General features: G+C 39.3%; 1 protein-coding gene across 1 annotated transcript in view; it reads right to left on the bottom strand.

Moving 5' to 3' along the window:
* Positions 1-10,955: 10,955 nt before the first annotated feature.
* Positions 10,956-19,864, bottom strand: part of LOC121513893 (glutamate receptor ionotropic, kainate 3) — a 173,561-nt gene continuing 164,652 nt past the window's right edge. The window contains exons 13-16 of the mRNA XM_041793912.1: positions 19,427-19,644; positions 12,509-12,734; positions 12,027-12,277; positions 10,956-11,295 (exon numbers count right to left, since the gene is read on the bottom strand). Coding sequence (XP_041649846.1) covers positions 11,101-11,295; positions 12,027-12,277; positions 12,509-12,734; positions 19,427-19,644 — 890 coding nt within the window. The 3' untranslated portion in view covers positions 10,956-11,100. The remainder of the gene's footprint in view (positions 11,296-12,026; positions 12,278-12,508; positions 12,735-19,426; positions 19,645-19,864) is intronic.

Raw genomic sequence — 19,864 nt, 5'->3', positions numbered from 1 at the left:
CTGCTCAAATCTTCTGATGGTCATTCTCCAGGCCTGTGCCAGGCCCATTCCCAATCTCTCCAGGTATCCTCCAATTGGACCCCTCCATGTTGCACGTGGTCGCCCCAGGTAACTGGACCAGCCCACCAGGTTCTGGGCACCCAGTATGCTGTGAGCTGGATCAGGCCCATAAAAGAGCAGCTGCCATTCCCGTATCAGGCATGTCAGCATCAAACACACATCTTGCCAATGATACCCAATTATGCGCCGAAGAGAAGTTGTCACGAAGGAGTCCATCCGTGAACATCCAGGCCCCACAAGAGTATAGTAAACTGGAGGGACCAAGGACCGAAAGACTTTGGTTTGCATGCTCAGATACCAGGAATGTCACACTGTCTTGCACAGCAAACCCCTCACCCCATATGTTCAAATATGGCTCCTCCACTTTTTACACTAAAATTGTAATTGCTAGAAATCCTATGCATTACTGCTGACTGGTCAGATGGTGTGATGTCACTTTCTGTGATGTTGACTGATTTCCACTGATTAGCTGGGCAAAATCATTCTGGTTCTAGTGTATTGCAGAGAGTTGGGGGAGGCTACGAATTTATGACCAGGGGATGGGATTTACATTTGGAAACAGGCTGCGTTTTTACTGGAAAAACAATAACTTAAATATGCATTTTTGCTGCTCTAGTGTTTGGTGTGGTTTCAGAAAAATAGTTTATCTTTTTAAAAAGGAGTCCACCATGGTTTTGCCAATCTTCATTGGCCGCTATGTAGTGCTGGGCCACAGAAAGCTTTCCTCTTTAATCCCCCCTTAAGGGTGGCCTTGCTGGTTAGATATTAATAATTAAAAAAATGTCACAAGTCATGGGTGAGGTTTCACAATTAAATAAAATAATAATGCAGTCACTCGTGTTTTATGGTATTTTGTAAGATGCCTTTAGTCTGGAAACAAATGAAGAGCAGATTCAGTATAACTAGATTCATTTTTTTGTAAATGGAGAACACAATGTCATCTGCATATTGTTTGACTTGAACGCATTTTCCATTGCAAGTTGGTTTTATTTTACAGTGTTTAGGGGACATCTCTGTAAAGAGTTTGTGATGTGTATCTTGCAGCAGCTCTTCATCAAACAACTCATTCTGGATCCCTTTCTATAGAACACGGAAGAGGCCTTTATTGTCATTGTATCATGGTGTGACAATGCTAAGAGCCCTACTCCTGGCTGACGTTAAAAATTAAAAGGCCAACGTTGCACAATGGATTTAAAAGTTTTACACTTACAAGAAAGACACATAGAAAGAATAGTTTTTGTTGTTTTTTGTTTAGCTGCATCCTTACAGCTGAATATCCTGTGTTTCCTACAGGAGATTCGGTTTTTGGGGTTGATGACATTGCTCAGAATAAGGTTCAGTGCACACTGGCCCTCCTATCCAGCTAATCCTCTGCTGCAGCTATGGCTCAGATAGGTCTCCCACCCAGTGGGTCTACTGAGATGGGCATAGCGTGGGTTGGACATTCACCTCCCCCCAAATGGGTCGATGATGCACAGCCACCGGGCTCCAGCACATCACCCTGGTGTGTCAAGCAGAACATCACATGCTGACGGCCCTGTCAAGGTCATCAAAGGGAGCACTGCTCTGGACATGTGCCATCTGAGGGAGAGTAGCGCGACGGGCGTGCATGAGCAACCGACCGAGGCAGTCTATGTACTGGTGAAGAAGCTGGAGGTCAGATTTAGGTTGTGCTTTCCTCACACTGCACTTTACCTTTAGTACAGTACAGTGAAATATGTAAGATTCGGTTTGAGAACATGATGACTGAGACAGTACTCCAAGGTCCTAACAACACTGAATGCCTCTCCTCTTTCTCACAACATGAGAACCACTATGTAAAACCACTCTAAATAAATAGTTTATGCTTCTACATTAGGCTGCAGCACATTAACATTAAATCAAATGTAGACTTTGCTTCATAAAAAAGAAAAACGTGCCTTTTTCTTAAAAGCCACTCTAACGTAATTGAGCACAGCCACACACAACTGCCTTTTAATGGAATTTCTTTTCATTAAAACCCATTTTTTAACCGTGCAATTTATTTTCAAAACAGCTCATTTCTTTTAAGCATCTATACTGGTTGACCCACTTCCAGTGATTGTTATCTGTGTTACTGCACCAGCAGTCTGGCTGACAGTGTTCAAACTGAACATGAAGCTAATCTTTTTAAGAGCATGTGCATGAACTAGTGTTGAATCAGTTTCCCAGATTCTGTTTTATGTCTTCCCATAGACGCATTCTCTTCATCTGCTGTTTCAATACTCATTATTTTCTCCCTTTTGATTTCTATCATAACTAATTCCTGCATTTTCTTTTTTATTCATGTCTTATAACCCACTTCTTCACTTTTCGTTTGCATGTTTTTCCTCTCCATTCACTCTGAGTAGCTCTTAGTTTTATCTTCAAACCATTCTCCATCTCTTTTCTTCAACCCCACTCCATCCCACTCCGACTCTCCACCTCTCACACGTCCTTTCACATCTCTTTCTCTTCATCTGGCTGCCTCTTCCTTCACTCTCCCTCTCTCTCTTTCCTTTTTACATACTCCTGATTCGCCCCTGCTGGCCCCAGTCTGTCCGAAGGGATTAATTGATAGTGAGAGATAATAAATCTTCCCATTAGGCGCAAGGCCCCTGCCCATTGCTCATTATGCGCCTGCTGCTCCTCAACGCCATTGCCTGGGGTTTCCCCTTGTTTCTCTTTTATTTTTTTTTTAACACGAACGTCTGCCATCCTTACACCAGCAAGGTCAGTCTCTGCCATCACAGACGACTGGCTACCTCACCACATGACACACACTTGTTCATGCGTGATCACCATGCATGACCTCTATGTGAGAAACATGTTTTCTCTCTCTCTTGTTCTGCGTTACTCTTAGTGTTTTACATGAAAGCATCTTTCGCATGCAGGAACTGCTGCATGCAACCTGCACTTTTTCTTAGAATTTATTGACTTCAACATAAAAAACTCTGCCCCTACAAAGTGTACTTCAGCGTTTCTCCATGAATAAGAGTAAGAAAAAACAAGCTTATGATACTGTAAATGTTTAACAGCACTGAATAAAACCTACCTTGAGAGAGTTACAAGAGGTTCTCAGATATGCAGTCTGAAACCTTTCTTTATTTCTTGTTTTGCCATCTCATCTGTCAGATTCATTGGCCAGTAAATGACTTGTATCTTCCTTACTACATATGCAGCGATTTTCTGGTTTTCTTCATACATCTGATCCATCTCATTGGCTTTTTTTTTTTTTTTTAACCACAATAATTACTGGGACAAGCAAGAACATACAAGACAGTTACATATCTCTACTTGAAATATAATTGCAGGACGGTGAAGGTACAGTGGTTGGTCAATAAGAAGGAGTGTCGAAGCAATGACCTGGCCTTGTACCTCCAAAATCTAGTCTAGCTTACCTTTAAGTCAGAGTAGACGTTTGTGCAAAGTTTGAAGAAATTTCTGATACACCTGCGGATGTAACTAAAAAAGCACTCAGAGAGTGCAGACCTCCGCCATTAGCCCTATCTCCCAATAGTGAAGAATCCTTTGAAAACATTTCTGGATCCAGATGGTGATCCGGATCACTCCCAAAATCTAATTTCCCAGATTACTCCCTCCCTGGTGGGGTGGAGACACAGTGAGGCAAAGCATTGGCTTCGCTACATGTGGAAGTCATGGCAGAGGGTGAATATTCCTCTACTTCTCCCAGCATTGTGAGTATTCTCACTACAATTCGCTGTCTTTCTCTCTGTTACACTCCGACTCGTCTCCTCGACCAGGCATGTGTCTTTTAAACTCTATAAACTCCAAAATGTTGAATGAGTTACTCATGTCTGCCATCTCCTGGTGTAAAGTGGTAAGAGTGCAGACCACCCCCATTAGCCCTATCTCTCAATAGTACAGAATCCTTCAAAAAAATTCCTGGATCCAGACAGTGATCCAGATCACTCTCAAAATCTAATCAGTTTTTCCTTATGCCATTTCTGACATTTCTTGAAAATTTCATGAAAATCCGTCCATGACTTTTTGAGTTATGTTGCTAACAAATGAACAAACGAATGAACAAACAAATGTACAAACCCACCTGATCACATAACCTCCTTGGCAGAGGTAATAAACCCACACACACTCTGAGCTGCAAACATAGTACAAATCAACAGTTTTTAAAATTATAATCCCACAAACAAAACAGTTTTCCCATTAATGTAAACGCCGTTAAAGGTTGTAAGAAATTTCTAACAAAAGTAACTAATATTAAATATATGAAAGCTTTAAAAAAAAAAAGATTGGTATCCCACAAATGTGATATGAACATGGAAACTAAATGTTTTAGGATATTTAAGTGGTTATTGCAATTCTTCTGTTCACCACGAAACAGGAAGTAGTTTTTTCATAGTCTTAAACTGCTAGTAGAATAAATGAATCTTAGCAAAGTGGATTACAATGTATCAAAACAGCGCTTTGAGGAAATTATAAATAACATACAGAAATGCTATTCATTCTGACAGTTTTATTGTTTTACAATAACTTATAATCCCCGTCCCTCAAAAGAAAAATTTCCTAGTCTTGTGGTGAATATCACCCTATATATTAACTGTAAGACTATTAATTTTTTAATATAAAAAAGGTAGTTTATGGGGCGCAGATGGCCTACAGGTCTAATATGTGCCCCATGCATGCAGGCAACCTGTGGTCCTGTTTCTGACTATCCACTGTCCTCCTCTATCAATAATGGCACAAAAGCCCCCAAATAAATCTTTAGAAAAAGTACTTTATTTATTTATTTGTCAGCTCTCTATAAACTGTAAAATTACTTTTTTAGCAGTACTAAACTTCCTCTAAAGGCTTAATTCAAGAAGAACCCCTTGGACTTTGTGGAATTTTCCAAACTTTAAATCAATCCTTTCCTTTTCTCATTCAAAAAAAGAATGTACTAAGATTCATGGCTCTACTAGTTTTTTTAAGACTCAGGGGAAAAAAAAAACCTTCCTGTTTCATGGCGAACAAAAAAATACCATGTGACGGTAGTGTCACATGTCGCTACATTTAAGATGAAAAGCCGCACAGGTTAAGATAGGAGAGCTCATCAGAATGATATTGCAGATACCCACAGGTCCAGACAGGATGGCACCTGGGTCTAGATCTGGACCGCAGTCTGCTAATGAGTGACTTTAGAACTGGTTATAGAACTTTAATATATTATCTTGTAATTTTCCATTTCTATGATTTGATGATTATTACCTAACATTTTTGTGTGTAAACAAACATGCAAACTGATTTATGAGTAATATGCTGAGTGGCTGATATTATTTGAGAAGAATATTTGGGGGGATAAAAGGGGTCTAAGTCTGGGACAGTTTGGAGGGAGGGATAGAGGCTTTACTTTTTCATGTGTGTGAGTAATGTGTATCATGTCTTTTTTTCTGTTTCTTTGTTGCCAATAAAACTTAATAAAAATAAAACAAACTTTGAAATATTATCATACAGTCTAATCTTCTCTTATGTTATTTTTGGTACTTTGGTTAAATGAGCATTAAATATATTTGTTTTTTACTGGGGTGCAGTATTTTGTCAGTCTCTGTCATATCAAACTTAACTTAATATTACAATTAGGTATAATTAGCCTGTATGTAGGATTCATTTATTCATAACATTTCATTTAAGTGCCCAAAAGTTGTTAGTAATTTAGGATTAAAATACCTCAAATTTCACTTAACCATGTAAAATCCACTTCTGGCCAGGAACTACAACACCAACCAATTAACGGCTCAACACACAGACAACATATTTTGTATTTTTTTATTTAAAACTTCATATAACCCATACAGCAAACTGTACAATTGAATTATTCACAATGTGTTAAAAAGAAAATAATTTGATAGCATTTCTATAACATTTTGTTGAATTTCCCCATGTTTTAGATGTCAGTTATTCTAATGTTCTCTTAACACATACAGTTACTAGGAAAACAAAATCTTTTTTTTTTCTTTACAAAACCTTACAAAAACTATATTCATAGAAATTCTGCATGTCCACAAAGAAAACCCTGGTTGGCACCAACATATTTTTCGTATTGTTTGAAAGGTTTTCTGTCTAATGAAAGAAGCTGTGCAACGCAAAAAGAAAAGTTATACATAATTTAAAAAAAAAGGCATACCGTTGTGACTGCGGGAAAATCAAAACTCATATCACACACTGCTAATGGAACACAGGTTATGTAGCTTACAATTTGCATTATTTTTCTTTCACATTTCATACAATTTTGTGTAAAATTACATTATTATTCACATTAATTTATAAAAAAGATGTATATATTCAGTAACCAAAACTGACTGAATCAGCCAAATCAGAAACCCTGTTGTGATTCCAACTGATTTTGATTAGGATGAAGTTTTGAATTATTTCACGGTACAGAGGTGAAACATCAGTGAAGTTGAGTCTTTGTTTCACCTGTATGGAAAGCTACAGTACACGCGAGGGTTACAGTAATATAGTACAGCCACATAAATCAGCGGCCATACTTAAACAGGTCCTCATCAGGATTTCAAGAGAAGTTAAGGTCCAGTTTTATACGATAAACCCCATATCTCTAAGCGGGTTTAACATTTTCATATCATGTTCACCTCCTAGAAATATATTTACCATCATTATAGATGATTTACATAGGCTTTCCCAAATATTTACCATAAAAGAATGTACTTCTATTCATAAATAAAGAAAGTCTTGGGCTGTAGAACTGGGCTAAAGTGAGGAAGCAGGTTAAAGTGACCTCTCTAATGAAATAAATAGCATCTATAACATATCAGACTGTGAACAGAATAAATTTATAACTGTATAAATTTAGCAAAATACATTTTTTCTCCTGCTGATCTTATCTACATACTCTACTTTGCAGAAGGGGATCCATAAACAATTATACAGTGAAATCTCTACCAAACCAATGCTAACTTTTACAGATTGGACTTCTCCTTGAACCATACACAGTTCAGTTATTTTTATCTCCAAGTATCGACAACTTAACCTCACAGAGGTTTGCTGTTCGTGCCGCTTCGAGGTGACGGCAGCACGCACACTCCATGAATCTTCCTACGGCATGACGATTGCTGAGGACGTAAACGTAATCTTTAGGCATTAAAGTGAAACGGACACTTGTCTCACTCTTTTTGTCAAAGTTTCTTCTGGCATGTTCATAAAATCCAAGTATGGTTCTATCTGTACAACACGAAATGCTTGTGAATTCAAACCTGACATAACCTCTGAACCTTTTTGCACATGTAAACCAAAACCTTGTAATTGTCTTTGAAGGAGGCATATGATCGAATCCACTTTTTAGCAGTTTTGCACATTTATTTGGGTATCTACCAACAAACTGTGAAATGAACAGTCCTTTCTTCGTGGTCTTCCTGTGCCTGAAAACATAAAATCTGGCTGTTGATTCAGTATCTGTGCTCCTTTTTATATCATGGGCATAATTATAATAATGCCTGCTCTAACCTGACATCTTCTTCACAGGGATGCTAACATGCAGCTACAGACCTTTTGCAGACACCTCATTACTGTGACGTTACTCACTACAGTGGACTGCAGAAGAGGCAATGTTATACCAGAGGTAACATCCGGCTACCACACTTTTTGTTGATAATAACAATGGTCATTTGGTTCAAAAGTCACTCACAGACTGGGTCATATTTAAATAGTAATGCTGGCATATGCCAGTGTTAGCCCATTCAGTGCTTTTTTAAGAGAAACATTGCTAAAATGTTTTATTTATGCTCCATAATAATTATCTCATGCTGAGATTTTGAGCCGTCTACACTCTTTGTGTACAAAATGTGCACTACACAGATTGTAGAATGCCCCTTTTGCTGCCCAGGTGGGGGCGGGACTGTGTGACACCACATGCAAAAGGTCTATAGTCTTGTGGGCATATCCCCAGAAAGAGAGGGGCTGGATCAGAAAAGTCTTACTTGCATTTAAAGAGAAAGTGTTCTAAGAAAGGCTGTTAAGAGCAGGTTTAAACAGGGTCATAAACCTCTGGTGCTTAATCCATGTTTTGAACAAAGCACATTGCAGATGTTTCATTTAGACCACAGAGGACTGTTTTCAAAGGTAGAAAAGGGGTATGATATGTCACCTTTAATGTTTATATTACAGAACACCCAGTACCCTGCCATAAAGCCTCTCCATCACAACTGGAAAATAAAATTGATGTCATGTTTAGAAGTACGTTGGACATTCAGGGGTCCTGTAGCCACATATAGATAAAGTCCAGCATGTACTTCAATGGATATGTCAAGATTGCAACAAAATGCACTTCAGTTTTATGGTCACAGTCTCTTACCCTTTGTCTCTGTGACTTACAATTCTTTTTTCAGCTATGATGAAGACATAGAAACCCTGATCCAATGCCTTTCTGACCAGTGTATATGGGCCTGTGTCCACAGCTGGTGTTTTTAGTGCCGTCAGCACTCACAACCTCAGTTTCAGAGCACTTCTCACAGGTGTTTAGTGTTGCTATAGGTAATGAATGTTGGCTTCTGCTTTCCTTGAAAGGCAAAGTCCTGATGGGGAAAATTTACCCTTCAAAAGGCAAATTGTTCAGTTTCTCTTACGCCGTTATGGAAAATCCAGTCCCTTCGTAATTTTCATTGGCCAGTGAGGGAGAAGTGACAATCACTGGCGTCAAGCTATTCCAAAAGTTGAACTGTTTGGAACCTAGCACTGTGAGCACAGTGAAAAAAAAAAGCTTATGCTAATGCTGAAAATGTGAGGGGTCATCTTTGATGGCCACTCTCACAGACCGTTCAGCTGAGATGCCGTTTCTTTCCGAATGGAAATACACACTAAAACTTTTGAAACAAATTCAGATTAAACTTCAGTTTAGGGTTAGGATCTGATACCGAAGGTAGAAAGTTAAAACCTGACCTGCAAAACTTGATTGCAAAACATTTCATAAAGCCAGTAAACACCTGCTCACAGGAAAAAAAAAGTGGTCCTCCAAACATTCTAATGCAGCAAGTGTAGCCTGCGTAGCTCTGTTAGCTGCATAAGCTATTTAGATAGCGTAGCTACTAACTAATGTAGCTGTGTTAACTGTAGCATAGCTCACAAAGTGGCTATGTAAGCTACACAGGCACTTTTTCTACACAGCTAATGTAGCTACATAGCTAATGTAGCCACGCAGCTTACAAGGTGGCTACATAAGCTAAGTCGGTAAGTTCTCTATGTAGCTATGTTAGTTTTGGTGACATTTGCTTAAAACCCACATTGCTAGAGCTACATTAGCTACAATGGCTTATGCAGTAACAGCGATTACATAGCCAATGAAGCTTTGTTAGCTTTAGCTACAAGCTTTAGCTAAATCTAACATAGCTAAAGTAGGCCACTGTTAGCATAGCTACTTCTAAAATGGGCCTATACATAATTTAATCCCAGATTAGTCCTCTGATCTTTATCCATTTTATTCCTGAGATGTTGCTTAGTCTGTAAAGTTTGCAGTGGGGTTAGTTCATATATGTAACCTCCTGATTTTTGAATGAATAAAGTTGATTTAAAAAATAATCCAAAACGTTGTACAAGCAAATTATGGCTCTTCCTTTCTGAAATAGATGGCATCCCAGAAGAACAGTCTGCAGCCAGACTGTCTTGGAAAATGTGGACCAAATTGGCATTGTATTGATAATGGGCATTATTAGAGCTGAAAGCAGCCGCTTTGGACACAGGCCCTAAATGTGGTTTTTGAAAAGGACTGATGTCTTAACATATCAAGCCAAAAGGTGAGCCTAGCCTTATGAAACTAGCTGACACACATTTCAACATTTCCATAAGCATCTTTTTTAAATTTACAGGACAGCAATGTTGGGAAATTTGTTTTATCTATTTTAACTAATTCTTATGCTTCTTCTGCAATGATTGTTTTATTTTAGAGGGCTGATAGGAGAACTTGGAGGTGAGTTGGTTTTCAAACCAGTAAATTCTATGCAATGGCTGTGCCAAATGCAGCAAACTACCAATATACTCTATTACCCTGCATGGTTAAAGAAATATGATTGTAAAGTCCTCAAATATGCCATGCTAATTTGTTTTGCACTGAACTCAAAATAGTTGCCCTCTAATGGCTACAAGAGCAGGAAGTATTTATACTGTTTAGTATAGAATAATGTGGAGTTTCAGATCTTTGGCAATTTAACTGATTAAAATGAAATCATGTACAAAATGCTTTGAAATAAAATAAACTTCTGGTCAACTAAATCAGAACAATTTAATGCTCTAAAGGTGGACTCTTTAAAAAAGGCATCTTCCCATTCTAGCTTTCTTGTTTATTCCATTTAGGATTTTAAGAAACCTACACCTACTTTCAGACAGATGAGTTTCCCATCTAGCTTCCACCAATCATGATGCAGATACTGTTTGAGTAATTGGCCTGGTGGTCATTTGTGTCCATGTGAACCATGCTTTCAGAAGATCCTGACTCAGTGACCATCCAAGCCTTGACAAAACATTTGAGGTAACATTATTTTCAGGTGTCAAAGCCCGTCCAGGAGTTTGTGTGAATCAACAGGTTATAGGTATGAACTGGATATCATATTTGAGTGTGGAAAAAAATGGATCTCCATTGGAAACTCCTCTTCCTTGTCCTCCATGTTTATTCTGTCATTTATTGCCATTCCTAACAAAGCCTGTTGTCTTGCCTCGATCCTTGTAATCCCATAAAAATGGAGTCTTTCCTCTGATTGAGGATTCTTGATGTGTATTTTCTTGTGTTTTTGTGTTGCGCACGTAAACATCAGACTTAAAACTGATAAATTGAGTATATTGTTTTCCTAGATCTCCCCCGAATATTTTCTTTTACATCTTGTGGTTTGGAGGACAGTGGTGAATGTTGTCATACCTGTGTTGCTGATGCTGCCATTTTCAGTTGCCCATGTTTTGTGAGTGTCCCAAAGTCACTGTGGTTAATGGTGAATCTGGTGATCCCGTCTATGCCATTGTCTCTAGTCTCTGGCACGGTCCCCGACACGTTGCTCAGCAGGTTCTTGCCCTGGGGGGAGCACAGTGTCACGGGAACACGGGAGTCATCCCAGTGCTGCAGCTCATGTTGTCCTTTCCCGGGAGTCGTCGGTCGTTGTAGGCGTGCATGTTGATCACTGCATCCGTCTTCACCATGACTGGAGGCTGAGGCTTGTGTTTCACCCGCCTCTCGCAGGTGAACGACAGTCTGATCTCGTCCACCATGGCACTGCACAAAGACCTCTGGGCGAAAAGGGAGGACGCGGGGAGGGGAGCAAAGAAGGAGAAGAGGAGGGGGGAAAAGGGATGGGGGGTAAATGCCTTAGCTTTAAATTGTTCTGACAGCGGAGAGTGTCGACAGTCTAAAGAGCACAAAATGCATTCCAACATAACATTCATGCTGGGTTACTGCTGGTGTGTGTTTGTGCGCGCAAATCCATGGCTGTCAGCAATGTCAAATCGCAACAGCGCCACATGGAGCCTGCACACGGTTCATTATTGCTGCTGTGTCAGAAACAAGGAACAAGTTTGGTGCATGAGATTGCATGCTACTACTCACTAAGCATGGCTCACATTAGTGATTTACAGCAGTTAGGAGTTCATGCAATTCTGACATCTCAAATGACTAATAATGGATTAATTCTCTATGCTCCAATTTGCAATTATGCCTGTTAAATAAAGTAAATGTTTTGGTGTTATGGCCAAGTACTCCTAGGGATTAGCCCAGGGCATGCAAATCCTTTTAAAACATGTTTGATCTAAAAGCCATGAATAGAGCATAGCTTCAGTTTGAGGCGATGTAGAATGAGTATCATAACAAGACAAGGCATAGTTAGTTGAAAAAAAAATGAGGGTAAAATAAACTGAAATCCTGGTGGAGTTTTATTAAATTAGAGTTAGAATTCCCACTCATCCAGATCACACAGTAGAAAACAAATTAAGAATTTTTCCGTGTGATTTATGGGGACATATACCTGCTCACGTTCCGCTGTCTTCCTCAGCTTGTAGATGAATTCTGCAATTGCCACGAAAACAGACAGCACTAGGCCAGATGCCAGCACAATGAATATACCACCCAGGTTCTGGATACCCATGGGGCCTGTCTCGCGACGCTCTTCATCCAAACAGCTGCTCCCACTCCACCACTTCTCCTTCAGCATGTGTAGGCGCCCATCCTCCAAGATGCTTAGGATTGCTATGGTGATTTTGTCCCTGTACGGGGAGCCTGGAAGGAACATAAGGCCTGTTTTACTTTGGAAGGAACGCCAGCTGGATTCTGCGATAATAAGGTTCATAAACACATCGTGGCATACTGTCTGACTAGTAGCTGAAAAAACACGTCTTATGCTGATGTACTGTCTAAAAATCAATCCCTCCCCCTCATTCTTCAGAAGGCAGCACACGAGTTGAATTTTTTTATCACTGAGTGAATTCTCTGGTCATTTGGAGCTCTTACCGAGAGGAGTGCCGATGCCGTAGCCTTTGCTGTCGATGAGCCCTCCCACCTGTGTCAGGTTACAGTTCCTCCTCGTGATGTAATCGATTGTCGGCGACTCCATAATGAGGGCATAGTCAGACTTCAGCACCCTCTGGATCCCGTCCTCGATAGACTTCACCAGCGATGTGCTCGGTTTGCTACTCATAAAAGCCCACATCTTCTCAAAAGTAGAAACCTTAGATTTCTGCAAGGGATGGAGAGTGTTGGCTTTAAAAAAGAGGCACCTTTGAACATTATTTCAACAGCCTCTCCTGCTGCAGGTGGAGAAAAAGTAGTTGAAAAATATACAATTCTTTAGCACTAAGAGGTTCAGCTTGAAGAAAAGAAACTTTCAAATGTTTTAGACAAAGGAGCTGAAAATAGAGCGAACCATGAAGAATTGCTCACTCCCTGATGAATGGTAGAAGGAGATTGCACTGAAGAGGATTCTTCTGAATACTTGGGTATCAAATCTCAAAAATGACTGTAGTATTTTAGAACAAAGTTACTTAAGCAGGTGACCACATAGATCAGTGTGATTACTCCTGCAGATCTCTATTGTCATGGGATTAAAGGACGGTAAATTGAAGCTTTGCACACATCTCATCTCTGAAGCAGCAGTAATAGAATGCCTCTCCATTAGTCTTGCATCAGGCTATGTGGTATTTCATGCTATTTTATATGGGGTCACATTTATGCCATGTCTAATCCTAGATAATTACTGTCTAAAGACTATAAGCCATTTCAAATTGTGAAAGATGCTATTATAAGAGGCCCTCCATTATGTGTAGCTAGAGTGAAAGCTCAGTCCTGGTTTCTTAAAAACTGAGATTTGATAGTGTGATATTAAACTTAAAAGTACCAATTAAGATGTATGGTATAGAAAGTGCTGCCAAGTTGGCATCCTCGTCTGTGCATTTAGCAGTTTTCTTTCCCCAGATGAGGAGGCGAGGTCAGAAAGGATCAAATGGCAACCGAGTGCGGCTGGCTGTGATTTGCATTACAGCAACGTGTAATACACAAAAGGTCTCCTGATAACCACTACTTCCCTATAGATCTCGTATCTCTGCATAGAGTGCAAAATGGCACACCAGCGCATCCAGTAATTTTCTTCAACCTTTCAACAGTAGGTGAAAGCTGCTTCACTCACAAACAGTCGTTTCGCATACTTGTGCCCTTCAATGCTCTTGGTACAATGTGCAATTTAACAAAATAACAGATCCCCATAAGAAGGTTTCCGGCTGCTGTGAACACTCCGATGCTTCAAGTGGCTACAGAACCTCTAATTATACTCCTGATGCTGTGAGTTTGTCTGAACAATATCATGAGGCCGATGACTGATTCAGTATTAAGATCATGGCACAGAGAAGCCCTCAAGTCCAATAAATGAACATGTTCTCAGCAGACAAGTTCTAGCCTGTGCCCACAGAATATTCATCACGTGTCCAAAAACTTTTATTTTTTAGGAAGAGGTACTCATCTTTCTGCATAAGTAATGATATTGTGTGCACAATCTTTTTATTTTCTACCCGTAGCAAGAAGGTTCCTGGTTCTCTTTCTGTGCAGAGTTCCCATTTTCTCCCCGTGCATGCGTGGTTCTCTTCGGATACTCCTGTACTCTCTCCCACCACCAAAGACATGCTCATTAGGTTAAGTGGTGACTCTAAATAGGTCATAGGTGTGATTGTGAGCATGACTGGTTGTTTGTCTCTATATGTCAGCCCTGTTATTTACTGGTGACCAGTCCAGGGTGTACCCCACCTGTCGCCCAGTGACAGCTGGGATAGGCTCCATTCCCCATGACCCCAAACAGTGTAGATAATGGATGGATGTTCTTGTGGGAACAAGTTATTTTATGCGCTCAAGTTATGCACTGAAAGTAGAATTATCTTGATCATAAAGATTATTGTCTGGTAGGGATGGATATTGTTAATTTTTTTTTCTGATCCCAGTGCTAAAGTGATACTTTTATACGGTGCTTAAACTGTGTCTGAATTGATATTTTTGAAATAAAAAACGTGTGTTGAAACTCAGTGGGAGAATAAAAGCTTTCTGAATATCATAAATGATTCATAGAAATATCTTTGTAAGATGCCAGTCAAACATGGGATAAGAAAAGAAACCTGCTGTAACTTAACACATAAATCACACAAGTTCCATAACAAATGTCTTGCCTTTTATTAAGGTGGCAGGGGATCAAAATGAATTCCTGTGAACACAAACAAAAATCTTGTGCCAATGAGTAATTATCTTGTGTGCATAATTTAAATCACATAGGCACAAGATTCAATCAATTTTTGTGTAAATGATGATAACAGGATGATTATCTTGTGCTTGTAAGCATTTATATTATGGAAACAATAACGCACAAGTTATTATCAAGTGCATGTAACGTTAACCTCCTGTGCACACAAGCCATATCTCGTGCAAACAGATACTTGTCTTGTTCCAGCAAGATATAATCTTGTATGCATGATGTAATTATAATGTGAGCACTGTTAATTATATTGCAAAAATTTTCAAATTTTGATTTGGGAATAGTTATCTTGTGCAAACAAGGTATTTTGTTGCACTCATATAAAAGTATCTTTGAGGCACAAGTTCTGATCGAGTGCCTAGCATGTAACTACCCTGTACACACCAGCTATTATATTGTGAGGAGAGGGAGGTCTTGCTCCAGCAATTATCTTGTGTGAATAATTGAATCTTCAGGTGGGCACAACATACAGTAATGGTCTTGTGCTCATTAGCTGTAATCTTGTGAAAACACAATCATCTGCCCAGCATGTGTAATATCATTCTGTGCACAATATGTCCACACGAGTTATGATTGTATGTGAACATATTGTGTGCTCAATTAAAAAGAACTATTTTCATAGATTTAAGAAGCTCTATTAAATAATTTTCTGAAAAATGACTTAACTCTAATTCTGCATGTTGATGATCTAACTTCGATGATGAAAGTTACAGAAAAAAGTAGTCCAATGAAGTGAAAATGTCATCTTGTGCACAAGTAATTATCTTGCGTGCATTTTATGATCTTTTGGGAGGAAGTACAAGTCATCTTGTGCACTTAATATCAACTTGTGCGCATTGGATGCTACTTGGTGTGCCTAGAATAATATCTAGGGTGCAAAATATGTTGTGCACTCAAGAAAGAAAAAAGAAGCCACAGGGCTTCCTTAAACCCATTCATATTCCATGGTAAATCATTTACTTTGAAGTATTAGTATTGCACTCTTTATGCCTTATGGGGTCTGGAAATGTGTTTACAGGTGTTCATTTCAGATGATATGTGAATCAGAGTTGAATGGGGCCAGTTATGGCTGTGATTTGCATGTATTTATTTCAAACTCCATCTTGTATCACATTTAATTCCAGAGAAAATTGCAGACATTTAAAATATGCCACAGTACCATAAAGTCTAGGATCAAATACTTGTGGCTGCACATCTGCAAAGCCTTTATCCACTCCGTGGTCTCCTCAGTATTTATCATGCTTCTCTGCCTCATTGAGCCGACATCATTAGTCCTTTTCTGTAAGAGCAAGAGGGAGCAGAGGGCACTTGAGCCTTGCAACTCTGATGAGGTAATTAAACACCTGTGTCTGCTTCTATTTATGGCTCTACAACCACAGCTACAATTTATCAAAGTACACAGGATGATCTGGGAAAACTTACATTTACATAGCTATACAGAGGAAGTGGAGGCTGATTTTCAAAGAGTCAATGATGTGAGTCAGATGGGGGACTATCATGGTTATAAGACAGCTCAGATTTGCGGAAGCAGACTTCCAGTGCTGTATAAGAAACTTTTTTAAAATAACACAACAGGCTACCACTGTTGTTTTAAATATGCATGATATTAGCAAAAACCCTGAACCCAATTACATAATCAAAAGGGAATTTAAAAGACACAGTATTCAGCAGATTCAACAATGAGGCATACACTATTTATGGGCTCAACTACAGTTTTTTGAGTGCATAAATCTAGGGCAGAAAAATGCCCTGGAAGAATCAATTTTTTCTTGTTTCTTACTATTGGATGTCATAAACTTATGGACGCTCTTCAATAGAATTGTGCAGTGTTTTCATTTTCTTACTGGGAGAAAACTGTAACTCGGTTACATGTGTTATTCAGCACCACCGCACCAGCAGCATCTAAAGCAAAGCTCAAAATAATAAAATAAAGTCAAAGACCCTGCAGGCACACGCTGAAACTTCGGAATAAAAAAATCATTATGGAGGAACACATCAAACAGTGTAAAGAAGTGGAGAAGCTGAAGAATTTGCCTTTGCTGTGGGAATTAAGATCTGAGTGAAATAAAAATTTGATATATATACAGTTTCTACCTACTACAGAGAAGAAATAAAGTTTTTGAAAAGTCAATGTAAGAACTTGTGATTTAACAGCTTAGTATATAAAATATACATCTTTGTTGCCTCTGTGCATGTATGAACTCAGCATGCTTTGGCTGCAGTATGTAAGAGATAATACACAGTGATGGGAATGCCATCGCGGATTATTAGATAGCTGTTTCATACTTGATTCTTATTGATCAATCCTGGCATTTTTAAGGCCTGCTATTTATCAAAAGCATATTCTTTGCGAAAGAGAAGCCTCTTATTACAGGATCAAGTGGGCTAACTGTATTATAATCTGCAGAGAGAGGTCTGGTAAATTTAATGGTGAAAAAACAAACAGAGGTTTAAAGACACAATAAAGCTGTGGGATATGACAAGGAAACTTAGAAAGGGGGTCCTATTTGCCTTAATGGGGGTTTCATTCTGCTAACCACCCACTCACTATACCGTGTCCATAAAAAGTATTCAATCCCCTGTATTATTGATTTTATAAATAGTAGTCAATATAATTTGGCTTTTTTGACAGGAAACATGTTCAATACAAGGTGAGAATATATTTCTTCATCTCAGGTGATTTTAGTTCAAACACACCTGTGTCTGGAAGATCCAGTCGTGATTAATCAGTATTCCTAGCTACAATTACACCATGAAGTCAAAAGAACACTCTGCTTGACTCAGAGAAAATGTTATTGAAAAGTATAAGTCGGGACGTATAAAAAAAACTACACAATGAACATCCCTGGAGTTCAGTTGAATCCATCATCGAGAAATGAAAGGAACACATCACATGTGTAAATCTGCCTAGATCAGGCCGTCCTCACAAACTAAGCAACCATGCAAGAAGGAGACTAGTAAGAGAGCCCACCAAGACAATTATGACTACTCTGAAGGAGTTACAAGCTTGAGCAGCTGAGACTGGAGAGCCTGCATACACTAACTGTTTCCTGGGTTCTTCACTGGTCAAAGCTTTATGGGAGATTGGCACATTGAAAAAAACTCATAGATCTCGACTAGAGTTTGCTAAAAGGCATGTGGGAGACTCAGTGATCAAAATAGTGCTTTTTGGCCAACAGGTAAGATGCTATGTTTGACAGACACCAAACATTGCACATCACCAAACACACCAACCCCACTGTGGTGGTGGCAGCATCATGCTGTGGGGATGCTTCTTGGCAGGCAGCCCTGGAAGGTTTGCAAAGGTAGAGGGTAAAAAATGAATGGGGTAAAATATAGGAAGATCCTTGAGGACAATCTTATTCAGTCAGTAAGAACTATGGCCTGGGATAAGATCATTTGCTAGCAAGACAATGGCCCGAAGCATACAGCGAAAGCTTCACAAAAATGGTTTAAAGACAATAAGGTAAATGTTCTGGAGTAGTCGAGTCAAAGGCCAGACCTCAATCCAATAGAGAATTTGTGGCTGGACTTGAAAAGAGCTGTTCATGCCTGATTCCTGTGCAACCTGACAGAAATTAAGCAGTTTTGCAAAGAAGAATAGAGTAAAATGATGTGCAAGCTTGATAAGACCAATCTACACAGACTGTACGAAATACTAACTTGAAGGTGGTGAATATTTATGCAGTCACATTTATGCAATCCTTATCCTTATCCTATTAAATTGACCATGACGGATTTATAAAACCAGTAAAAGGGTCATCCATCATCCAAGGGGTTGAATACTTTCATATGCACTGTACATGTAATTTTGACATCATCAGAGGAGAGAGGGTCCCACACCAACCCTAGGCCTGGCCAGACACCAGGATGGAAACCACAAAGTCTTTATTTTTCAGCCACTCACTAAAGAAATTAGTTATTTTAAATTATTAAGAAAGAAAAAGTTGACCTTCACTTCTAATTGATTTCAAGGGGATCATATATCTGTAAATAAGAAACAGTGCCTTAGGCTCTACAGTTAAAAGTTGTCAACAGAAACAATAAACTGTGGAACTTTGTTAAACTCAGTCGACTTTTTCAAATCAAGCAAAAAGGGTAAATAGGGTCAGATGAATCATTGAGGCTTCCTGTTTCTTGACTGTTTGATACCGTCTGTTCTTTTTATGTCTTTTTTTTAGATTTTTTAAAATTACTATTATACCGCAACAGTAAAGTGTCCAACTTCAAAATGAGCTGGCCTTTTCGGGGAATTGATATGAGTAGCACCGCCACTTTCTGTGGCCAGAGCAACATACTTAAGATCCTTGATGAACAATACTAAATCTTGGAATGCCAAAATTAGCCAATCAGAATTGAGTATGTTACACCACTGTTCTTTAACCTTTATTAGACATGCTAGGTGAGGGCGAATGCACCAAATAGTGTCAGGACTGGACTCCAGTGCCATTAAGGCTGTTGCCTCTGTATCCAGATGCCTGTTCAAGTAAGTAGTGCTCTAATATTGGAGTATAAACCCATATTCAGACTAACCCTCAGTGTTTGTGTGGTTCTTTCTACTTCCATATTCTTAAACATAATCCTTACAATAACAAAATGCTTTGACCCTGTCCGGTGTAGATCTGTGTAGCGTACGGTACCTTGAAGAAAGACATAGTTGCACCATCTTTAACCACACCATACTCGATCTTGGTCTGCTTAGCGATGTCATCTGCCGAGTCCACAGGTGAGTCCATCCTCTCCACGGTGAGAAAAGCTGCTAGATTAGCCGTATACGAGGATATGATGATGAGAGTAAAGAACCACCAGATGCCTCCAATGATCCTGGTCGACAGTGCTTTAGGCATCAGTTCTGAGCCTGTGAGAAGCACAACAAGGGAGAGGTAATTAACTAGATAGAATTGTACTTGCCAACACTGCAACTAAATGAAACAAATGTGGAGACATGAACACTTTGCGTTTTTTTGTTAATTAGCCTGCAAATGTTTTGGCAGGGCCACTGGGTGTTGATCAAGGTACCTTCAGGGAGGAAAACAGGAAATGAAGCCAGTTTGGCAATTTAGCTTAACTCCGGGATG

The sequence above is a fragment of the Cheilinus undulatus genome, linkage group 8 (assembly GCF_018320785.1).
Source record: "Cheilinus undulatus linkage group 8, ASM1832078v1, whole genome shotgun sequence".
NCBI lineage: Eukaryota > Metazoa > Chordata > Actinopteri > Labriformes > Labridae > Cheilinus > Cheilinus undulatus.
Note: the sequence above shows the minus strand (reverse complement) of the source record. Positions and strands in the feature narration are given on the sequence as shown.